This window comes from Solanum tuberosum, unplaced genomic scaffold (genome assembly GCF_000226075.1).
Source record: "Solanum tuberosum cultivar DM 1-3 516 R44 unplaced genomic scaffold, SolTub_3.0 scf00961, whole genome shotgun sequence".
Taxonomy (NCBI): domain Eukaryota; kingdom Viridiplantae; phylum Streptophyta; class Magnoliopsida; order Solanales; family Solanaceae; genus Solanum; species Solanum tuberosum.
In genome coordinates, this window is record NW_006239949.1 from 4,408 (window position 1) to 16,031 (window position 11,624).

Consider the following 11,624-nt stretch of genomic DNA (forward strand, 5'->3'; position numbering starts at 1 on the left):
TGCATAAAATTTATTCAGACATGACTATTTGGAAATAGAGTAGCATACACTTTATTAAAACATATTTATTTGGAAATAGAGTAGCATACACTTTATTAAAACATATTTATTTGGAAATAGAGTAGCATACACTTTATTAAAACATATTTATTTGGAAATAGAGTAGCATACACTTTATTAAAACATATTTATTTGGAAATAGAGTAGCATACACTTTATTAAAACATATTTATTTGGAAATAGAGTAGCATACACTTTATTAAAACATATTTATTTGGAAATAGAGTAGCATACACTTTATTAAAACATATTTATTTGGAAATAGAGTAGCATACACTTTATTAAAACATATTTATTTGGAAATAGAGTAGCATACACTTTATTAAAACATATTTATTTGGAAATAGAGTAGCATACACTTTATTAAAACATATTTATTTGGAAATAGAGTAGCATACACTTTATTAAAACATATTTATTTGGAAATAGAGTAGCATACACTTTATTAAAACATATTTATTTGGAAATAGAGTAGCATACACTTTATTAAAACATATTTATTTGGAAATAGAGTAGCATACACTTTATTAAAACATATTTATTTGGAAATAGAGTTGCATACACTTTATTAAAACATGACTATTTCGAAAGTAGAACTGAAATTTGACATAATTAGTTGTGGTTGAATGGGCAATGTTGAGTGGTGGTATTATCATCCTGGCCCTGATGCTCAGTGTTAGATTCAGAAATTTTTGGTCCCTTGAGTAGTCCACCAAAAAGTTCTGCTGGATCATAGTACAACTCTAATTCCTCTACTCTTAGAGATTTATCTACCTGCTAATATACAAAAACAATTAGTTCGTTAAACTCATAAGTTTTATGTTAATGTAAGTGAACAACTTTAATTCTTTATGTTGGACCGATTCCCAGTGACTGGATGAGATTCTAGCCGAGGTGATTTATAGGAATGACCTAGTAAATAGGTGGTCTTGGACATTGATCCCGCTTGTCTCATGGACGAAACTTCAAATTTCATAAATATTTTGTCTCAAGGGCAACACATTTGAGTTTTGATCTTGAAGGTTTATCCAAAGGCAAGTGGGGTCAAATGTTTAAGATCAATCCAAGCTAAGGTTATTTGGTGTGTAAATTTAAATCTAACAAGTATGAGCACATTTCTCTACCTTTTGCCAGAACTTAAATATTTTAGGTTTTGGCATAGTTATGATTCAAATTTACAATGTTCTACGTCTTAATTACTGAACTAAAACCTCGAGGGGCTATACTTTAGTGAACAATTTGAACGAAATGAAGTTGCCTTAAAAATTAATGGCACGCCTTTGAAGTAGTACTAGTAGTAATACAATTAATAAAGTTAATTATACAATAAACCCATGATAAATAATTTTTTAAGGAGAGTATCTAGTCAACATGAGTAAGTAAAATAAAATAGGAAAAAAATAATACTAAATTTGAGTTTTGATCCGCCTAGTCAAATTTCATAAAAGTTTTGTCCCAATGGCATCACATTTGAGTTTTGACCCAGTAAGTGGGGTCAAATGTTCAAGATTAACCATTTCTAAGGTTATTCGATGGCAAATTTGAATCTAATAAGTATGGGCACACCCCATACCTTTTGCCAGAACTTAAATATATAGATATGATTCAAATTCAAACGTTCTACGTTTTTATTACTAAACTAAAATCTCACTATGTAGAACGTTCTACGTTTTTATTACTATACTTAAGCGAACAATTTGAACGAAATGAAGTTGCCTTAAAAATTAATGGCACGCCTTTGAAGTAGTACTAGTAGTAGGACTATAATAAAGTTAATTATAAAATAAACCCCAGATAAATATTTTTTAAGGAGAGTATCAGTAAACACGAGCAAGTAAAATAAAATAGGAAATGATATACTGTTTTTTTTGTTAATTTATGTGACATGACAATTTCTTTTTAAAATTAGAAATAACATAACTTTAAGATTGTCATTTTATTCATCATTACATAATTTGCAGCCACAATATACCTATGTTTTGTATTGAATCACAAATTTCAAAGTCTTGTTTTAGTTAAATTTTGTGCCTAATTAAAAAACTCAACATAAATTAAAACGAAAAATGTATATATAAGAGGGAGGGAGAGAGAGAGAGAGAGTTAGACCTTCATAATGCCAATGCCATAGAACTGTATCATCTCAGCAGTAGGGGCATGTCCTTTAAATGGTCCTTCAAAGAAACCCCAATGCCTGAATTTGTATGTCACAACAGGAGGGCCAGTATACACGTTGATCACTTCCCAGGCGAATCCTCTTGAAAAAGCTGATCGAAAAGCAGTATGAGACGATTCAAAGGTCTCTTGGTCTTCTTTGTGGTATTTGAATTCATTCGGCAATGAATTCTTCAATAGCGCATTGTAACCTCCAACTTTTAGTGTCTCTTCTGCTGACAGTCCCTCTCTTCCTGTTGTTGCCGACATAAAATAATGAAAAAAATATTTAGTAGAAATTAATTAGGAAGAAAAATGCTTTCAACAGAAAATAATTTTCTCAAAAATAAATATTTTTTTTTTGTGTTTTATATATAAGCAGGATATATTATTTCGAAATAGTTAAATATGATGGAGGAGGGAGGGGGGGGGGTCGTATGATGGGTGGGTGTATTGGTATATGGTGTGATGAAATGGAGGTATGGATGACAATGGGGTGGGACAGGGAGGAGAGGGAAGGGGGAGCGATTGAGTCTTCTCCTGCTAAGGTTTTGTTTTTGTAAAGATATGGCGTCTGGGCCTAACTCAACCCCAAAAGCTAGCTTATGAGGGGAGGTTTGACCAAGTTCATATAAGAAGACAATCAGTCCATTCCCCAACCAATATCAATGTGGGACTTTTACCAACTCTAACACCCCCTTCACGCCCAGACCCTACTGGACCGTGGACCGGGAGCCCAAACGGGGATGGACTTGGCTCTGATACCATGTAAAGATATGATACTTGGGCCTAACTCAATCCCAAAAGCTAGCTCATGAAGGGAGGTTTGACCAAGTCCGAGACCATCAGTCCATTCTCCAACCAATACCAATGTGAGATTTTTACCTACTCTAACACCCCCCTTCACGCCCAGACCCCACTGGACCGTGGACCGGGAGCCCAAACGGGGATGGACTTGGCTTCGATACCATGTAAAGATATGATACTTGGGCCTAACTCAATCCCAAAAGCTAGCTCATGAAGGGAGGTTTGACCAAGTCCGAGACCATCAGTCCATTCTCCAACCAATACCAATGTGAGATTTTTACCTACTCTAACACCCCCCTTCACGCCCAGACCCCACTGGACCGTGGACCGGGAGCCCAAACGGGGATGGACTTGGCTTCGATACCATGTAAAGATATGATACTTGGGCCTAACTCAATCCCAAAAGCTAGCTCATGAAGGGAGGTTTGACCAAGTCCGAGACCATCAGTCCATTCTCCAACCAATACCAATGTGAGATTTTTACCTACTCTAACACCCCCCTTCACGCCCAGACCCCACTGGACCGTGGACCGGGAGCCCAAACGGGGATGGACTTGGCTTCGATACCATGTAAAGATATGATACTTGGGCCTAACTCAATCCCAAAAGCTAGCTCATCCTACTTTGTTTAGCCCCATTTTGCCCTTATTTATATGTCCTTTGTTTTTTTTTTTAACTAAAACAAAATATACTTGATGAACTGAGGTTTGAAATACTTTTCTATCATATAAGAAAAAAAATGGTCTGAATAATTTAAATCTAGACATCAAAAGAAACGACAATTGATTTTTGTAAGTCTTACCATTAACAAAGAGCTTGAATTTTTCAGGGTTAATGGTCCTAAAGTCCTTTATGCAAGTCTTGTATTTAAGCTCCATTTCAAATGTCTTTATAGAATTTTGTATTGTTTCTTCAAGACACCCTTCTGGCCATACCTGATTTAATCATGAAACCAAATAGAACAAATCATATTGACAAGAAAGATGATAATATCACTACTTCAATCATGGGACATTGATCACATTTTAAAAGCCAAATTTCTTAATTTTAACCGTGAATTCTAATATAAATTTTTAAATCATTTAAAAGAAAATTTATATTTTTAAAAACTACGTAAAAAATAGTACTCCATCCGATCTATTTTAGTTCCTGTGCTAATAAAAAGTAAGAAGATCCAAAATTTTGTCATTTTAAAAAATCAATATATTATTAAATCTTAATTTTCATACTTACCTTAATCAATATATAAATGTAGAGAGAGATTATAATGTGATGAAGAAAGAAAATAATAATAAATTAAGATCAATAAGCAAGGATTATTTGACACAGTAAGTAAATGGGCCAAGGGGGAGTACATATCACAATAACTAACAACTCAAAATATCTATAAGACATGAAAAATTGCAATGGACTCTCGAAATTGAAAAAAATATCACATAAATTAAGAGGGATGGAGTACTTTAACATACCTTGGTTCTTCCTTGGTCAAAGACATTATTAACACTGTCATAAATTGGAGGGCTACCATGTCTCCACCCCATAGTTCCTGCACCTGCAACATGATCTTCATGCAGGAACCGCCTATACTTATCAATTGCCACTTTAGTTGTTTCCTTCTCACCAGCCATTTTTCAACTACTTCAAGTTTTTAATACTCTCTGATAGCTCTCTCTAAGTTTATTGATTTGGTGAATTTCACTTTGTGTGGCTATACCTTTTTATAGATGAAATTGCATATTGGTAATTACATGAACTAATTAATGCACATGGTAAATCATGAAAGAAGTTTTTAGTAGTTGCTGGGAACTTTAAATATTTCGATGTCTTATAATCAATAGGGGTTATATGTTAAAATTATTTTATTATTTATTATTTATTAAGATGTGTCAAGTCAAATATGGACAAGTAAGATAAACAGAGGGAGTATTATACTAGTAGATAGGGGAGGAAATATCATGTCAATAATCTAATTGACTTTTGGAGTGGTATCAGTAGAGATATTGCATTTGAGGCTTGGTGGTGAGTTTAAGAGATTACCCATTTCAAAGTTCAATTAGTAACGCATCACTATGGATTTTGTTATGGGATTGCCTCAGACTTCTAGAGGTGTCGATAGTATTGGGTAATCGTGGATCGATTGACTAATTCAGCACATTTCATTATCATTCAGTCTTCTTTAAGTGTTGAGAGGTTAGCTTAGTGTATATTCAGGAGGTAGTTCGTCATCATGGGATGCATGTGTCTATTATATATGATACGGCTTCTCAGTTCACTTCTAGCTTCTAGAGAAACTTTTAGGAGGAGTTGGGTACCTGAGTCGACCTTAGCACAACTTTTTCATCTGCAGACTGACTGGCAGTTGAAGCATACTAATCAGGTTTGGAAGATATGTTTTGGGCATATTGTGTGTTGGATTTTGGAGGTCAATGGGACTTGTTCTTAGCCTTAGCGGAGTTTGCGTATAACAACATCTACCATTCGAGTATTCAAATTGTTCCATTTAAGGCCTTATATGGTAGGTGTTTTCACTCTCCCATTAAAGGCTTCAGATCCTAGGCCACGTGGTACTGATTTGCTTCAAGAGGCTTTGAATATAGTTCGTGTGATTCAGGATATGCTTAGATCAGCACAAAGCAGGAATAAGAGTTATGCTGACCGTATGCATCAGCCTTTTAGATTATTAGTCGGGTTTGAATCCTGACAACATGTTTTTATTGGGTTCTTTGGGCCCCTTAGCCGCAATTCAAGTCTGGGTTTCAGACTTTCCCGTTCTAAAATAGATCTAATCTTAGTTAGAAATAACTTTAGCTCTTCTATGTACTAATCGGGCTTATGGAGGCCTGTTTGGGTTATTTTCATTCAATTTCGCACGAGTGTACCTTCTAAGCTTATGCAGATCTAGTTAAGTTATGTTAGTTGCTTTACTTTATTGTCCCGCTTCTTGCTAGATTATTGAGGCGCATGGTTAGACTTATCGCTATTGTTCCATTCTCCTGCCTCCTTGATACCATTTTACTTCCCTCTTTCTATTTTATATTTAATTTCCAAGCTTAGTTAGACTTTGATGTCTATTGGATACCTATTATTTTGGTACTCATGATACACTCTGCATCTATTTTTCCTAATGCAGACCTGAGCACCAGCCAACCTCTTTGATCTTGTGTACAACTGTTGCGACATTCAAAGATAGAAGGCGTTCTAGTTTGACTCATCTTTATTTGCATATAGTTTTTGGCTATTCTTTTGTATTCGAGACAAGTATGTACTTATTTTGCTTATTTATGGAGTTTGTACTCATTTTAGTAGCTTTGTACCATTGTCCACCAGGTCATGAGATTGGATCATAAATTATTGTATTTAGTTATGTAATCGCTTCTCTTCCGCAGTTTATTTTCCTTATTATATTGTTAATTCTGTTGATTTGAGGTTTCTACCACTGGGCTTGTTTCTTGCCGTTCCCGCCTAGGGTTTGCTTACCTACCAGTGGATATTGGTAGGTGTCATCATGACTTGAATTTTCGGATTGTGACACAAAGCCTGTTCCTATAGCACCTGTTGTATGAAGTCCCATTCAACTATATTTTTTGAAGATCCAATTTTATCATCCATCTTGGTTATATTTATCTGTCTGTATAGCCCTGGACCAATTCATAACTGAACGAAATATTATCAGATATAATTCTTCCTTAAATAAAAGTTAACTGAACCGATCCATATATCTGTTTTTTTTTAATTCCATTAGAAAAATGACATTGGAGATGAGTTCATATACATTATTTAGCAGCGAGATGTAGGTCTAAAGTCTTTGATAGTTTATACATCCTCTTGCACAATACTACATGACTTCTGAGAAATAGAGTCATAATGACATATTTTAGACCGCAAGAATATCAGAGGGTATTTTGATACATTACACATATCTTTAATTAACAACCATAAGGTTTAAAATAATCTTTAATTTCTGAAATTTCATGTCCGGTCAAACTAAGAATCCATTTAGATATGATTTCAAATCATGATTTGATATTCAAATTTCATTTGAACATGCAATATGTAATTCATTAATTGTATTTTTTTTCTTATATACATGGAAAAGCCCATAATTTTTTGAAAACTTTCAAAAGATCCCTAATTCTTATACAATCTAATCAATGAACAAATTGTAGTTCACAAATAAGGTACGAAGATTCCTAATGCGCTAAATTAAAAAAAATTGCACATCTCCATATATGTTGTACTTATAAATATTTATGTTTAAATGTTCTTACGTACAAACTTTCATATTTACATAATTTTACATATATTTATTGATTGAATAAATTTTTTTTAAAAATAGTAACTAACTATTCTTTGATAAAATCCTCATATTATACAAACAATCTCTTCACACCGAGCATGATTATTATTTTTTATAAAATTTAAAATTATGAATCTTGTTTTATTTAAAATATAAACCGATAGGTCAAGTTTATATTTTAAAACAAATTAAAGTTACAATTTGGAATTCCAAATCCTAATTTTTGGATAATTTTGGGATTTAAAATCATGATTTGAATAATGTGTTGATATCATATACAATCATTGATTTGAAATCAGGTTTCCAAAATCTATAGAAAAATCAAGGATATTCGTAGGGTAGGATAGGGCGGGAGAACTACAACTCTGAAATTCTAAATGGGGCAAGCTGAGCCAAATTTTGGTTGAAATTTTATATATTAATATTTTCCTTTTATGTTAAGATTGACTTTTGAATCATTACTAATTAGACCCATTTGTATAATGTGTTCACTATTAGTCGATCGACAACTCATTTTGATTATTTTGGGTAGTATTACCAACTTTTCTAATACTGAAACTTTTTCATTTGATTCTAAACTAAAATAATAATAATGAAAATACTCTTAATCCAACAAGAATCAAAAACTTCATTAGTTACATTTTGATTATTTTAAAATTTTCTATATTACCGTTGTGAACTTGAAGACAAAATAGAGGAGCTAAACGGGGTGGGGCAGGTTGGAAAACAAAAATTATTAAATGGGGCTTGGTAGGGTGTGTTGAATCTATGGCAGGGCAAAACTTTACCCACCTCTCCACGTCCTGACCCGTCCTATTGCTATCCCTACTTATTCTCTCGTTCTTTCTCCATTTCTCATTCCCCTACCTCTGTACATGATAAAAAGTATTAAAAATAATCCATAACTTTTTGCACACTATATTTCAAGTGGAATGAATTAAGGGAAAATGGTCTGATATATCCTTCAACTTTGTTATTTAGACCTGATATACCCCTTGTTAAGAAAGTGGCTCATATATACCATTACCGTTATACAAATGACTCACATATACTCTTACTGTTACAAAAGAAGCTCACATATACCCTTTATCTAACATATATAAGTGAAAAAAAATAGTTTTAAATTTATATTTTTTACTTTTAATTTTTTTTAAAATCATGTAGGGGTATATATGATCCTTCTAGCAAACTTCAAGATATATTTTAATCTTTTTCTTACATAAATTATTTTTTTACTTCTTTGATTATCATTATTTGAGTTTCTTATTCTTATATTATTTTTTTCTTTCATTATTTAGTGTAAAGAAAAAAATTAAAATTATTTTTTTATGGCTATATTATAATTTAAAACTAGTTTTTCGGTTATATTGTAATTTAGTTTTTGTATTTGTAAAAATAATTTGGGCATCTATAATAAATTTTACAAGAAATTGGGGAAAGATAAATAAATTTGACCATCCAAATAATAAATTTAAATTAGTAGTTGAAACAAAAAAAAAAATGTGTGAGGAGGATCAAATATACCCCATATGGATTATATTTTTTTTTTAAATTAATTTTTTCACTTTTGTTAGAAGAAAATGGTATATGTGAGCCATTTGTATAACAGTAGAGGTATATATGTATCACTTTCATAACGGGGGGTATATCGCTCTGAATGACAAAATTAAATGGTATGTTAACTTGTGATGTTTTGCTTAATGACAAACTACTTTGTGTCGCAAGAAAATCAAGACCAATGTATTTGTTTTAGACACACAAAATCAGGAAGATCGATGCATCAAGCATCTAATCAACAACCATCACTTAAGGAGAAAATTGATTCACTCAAATCAATCTAACAGAAGATTGAATCAATTCGATTGAAGCCATAAAGGAAAAGTAAATTTCACTCATACAGATAGCAAGTAAATCAAGAGCAGCATATTAAGTGATTCGAGGAATCAAGATCAAATCAAGAGCAACAGATCAAGGATTCAAGAAATCAAATCAAATCTCGACTAATTTCGACTCATAAGAAAAGTCAACCACCAACCTATTGGAGAAAGCTACAAATCTGTTCAGGGCAGATTGGACATTGTCGGATCTCAATAAAAAAAGGAGCATACACAATCAATGAAATATTACAAATCCTTGATTAAAGGAAACTCCCTTTGGTTTTCTAGTAGAGCTAAAATGATCATATTATACCGTGTATAAAGACAGACCTACCTTAGTATTTAGAAGTACGCAACTTCACTTGTTTTTTTTTTTTTGGAACCCCAGGATAACCCGCAGCCGCTACAACCTCTTCCACAGCCTCTGCCCTTCGGGTGAGCACTCTGTGCGCACTGGGTAAACCCCCCACTATATAATAGCCTGCAAACCACACAGGGGATGTAAACCGCACTAGGCAAGTTCTATGCGACATGCTCAACTCAGAAGGCATTGAGAGGGGATCGATCTCGGGTCATCCGTGTGGATAACCACCCTCCAAACCAACTGAGCCATAAAACTTTCATCATTCATAAAACTTTGTACACACTTGAGTGAACAATTGAAAAAGAGAAGAGAAGGAAATGTTCTAAGTGTAGGTTATACAAGTAGAGGTTGTGTCAAGAAAGAATTTCTTATCAGACAAGTTTTTAGGATCAAAACTCTGTACAACTGAAGTTCTCTTCAAGCTCTAAAGAAAACCCTTGAAACCCAAGAGGACTAGACTAGGCACTACATCAGTGATCCGAACCAGTATAAGAATATTGTGTGCCTGTTTATCTTCTGTTCTTTGCCTATTTATATTATGTGAATCTAACTTGTAGGAAGAGTCAACTACTCACAAAGTTCAGTCGACTTCTATTATTTTAATTCACCGCCCCCCCCCCCCCCCCCCCCTCTTAACTTTCATATCAGGACCTTTTCACATAAATCAAATATCTTAAAAAATAATTTTAGTATATAATATAAAGAAATAGTCATACATTTTTTTAAAAAAATGAATCACCATAATATAAAATTATAGTACATATAGTAAAGAAAGTCTAAACAAATGAATAGGGAACTTGGAAAAGTACAATGAAAAATAGGAAAAGCAAATAGGACAACCATGCATACGAAAGTTGAAGTACAATTTTTTGATGGATATTGTAATGACTTGGTCGGTCATTTTTGGAAAGTTTCACAAATTTACAATTTCACCCCTTGTGACCTTGACCTACGTCTTTTATGTTTAAGTTTTGAAGGATGAGTTCGAACTTTGAGTGAAAAGTTGAAAATTTGGTAAGTTTGTGAATTTGAAAGGCTAAGTTGCTTAAAAGTGGTTTTCAGAGACTTTTGGAGTTTCAAGTGTCAGAATGAAATTCGGTCAATTTCATTAGTTTTGAAATGTGGAATATGGTCTATGAGCATTGTTAGTTTCTAGATTCGGAGTCTTTATGAGGATTTGAGGTCCTTAGTTGTGAAATTGTGGAAAATTAGCTTTTGGATTAACTTTGGTCAACATTTGGAGTTCGTGTGCTGAGATCGAAATTCTGAGAGTTCTGTTGGATTCGAGGGATGATTTTAATTCTAGGTGAGGTCTTGATTGATATTTTAGAGGTCCCGAGTTTGTTTTAGCCTTTTTAAGTGTTGAGTTAGTTTCTTGTGGTTTTCACGGACGTCGGATTAAAGAGACCTTGTATCCGTGTTTTGACGTTTCAATTGAGTTTGTAACGTCGAGTATAATTGATTTGCATATGTGGTTTGTGTGCTCGGGGTTTCAAACGAATCCCGAGGTTCCTTTTGATGTTTTTGAGTGTTGGGTATTTTTCTGGTGCCTGAGTTCTATACCCTTCACTTCAGTTATAGGCCTTCCGCTTAAGCGAAGGCCAAACTTTTCGAAGGGTCGCTTGAGCGAACCATGGCTCGCTTTACCGATGGTCGCTTAAGCGGAGCCTGGTTCGCAAAAGCGAGACCTCCAGTTTAGGTAGGTGTCATCATGACTTGAGTTTTTGGGTCGTGACAAAATTGGGATCAAAGTTCCGGTTAGCCAGTGTCATTGGTACAAATCTCATGCTTGGTAGAGTCTTGTGGATCGGTGCGGCGACGTTTGTATTCTATCTTTTGGAGGATACATGGCATCCTTAGGAAGATTCCTTCTTTTGACCCTATATCGAGTGTTGATTTTGTTAATTGGTTTCTAGAATCTTACTTGCTACACGTGGTTCAACGGCAGGAGGTGATGCTCCCAGGCCAACATATAGAGCCACAGTTAGGGGTAGGGGGCGACCCCAAGATTATGCGTGAGCTACAACACCAATTCAGGATCGGGTCAGAGATGTGATGCATGAACCAG

The 11,624-nt window shown here is 33.9% G+C and overlaps 1 protein-coding gene across 1 annotated transcript; it reads right to left on the reverse strand.

Moving 5' to 3' along the window:
* Nucleotides 1–629: 629 nt before the first annotated feature.
* LOC102591900 (pathogen-related protein-like) lies at nt 630–4,646 on the reverse strand. Its single transcript, XM_006367827.2, has 4 exons — nt 4,488–4,646; nt 3,821–3,953; nt 2,167–2,465; nt 630–834 (listed from the first exon to the last, which is right to left on the reverse strand). Exons 1-4 carry the CDS (start codon nt 4,644–4,646, stop codon nt 673–675), a joined length of 753 nt encoding a protein of 250 aa, XP_006367889.1. The 3' UTR covers nt 630–672.
* Between the last annotated feature and the right edge of the window lie 6,978 nt (nt 4,647–11,624).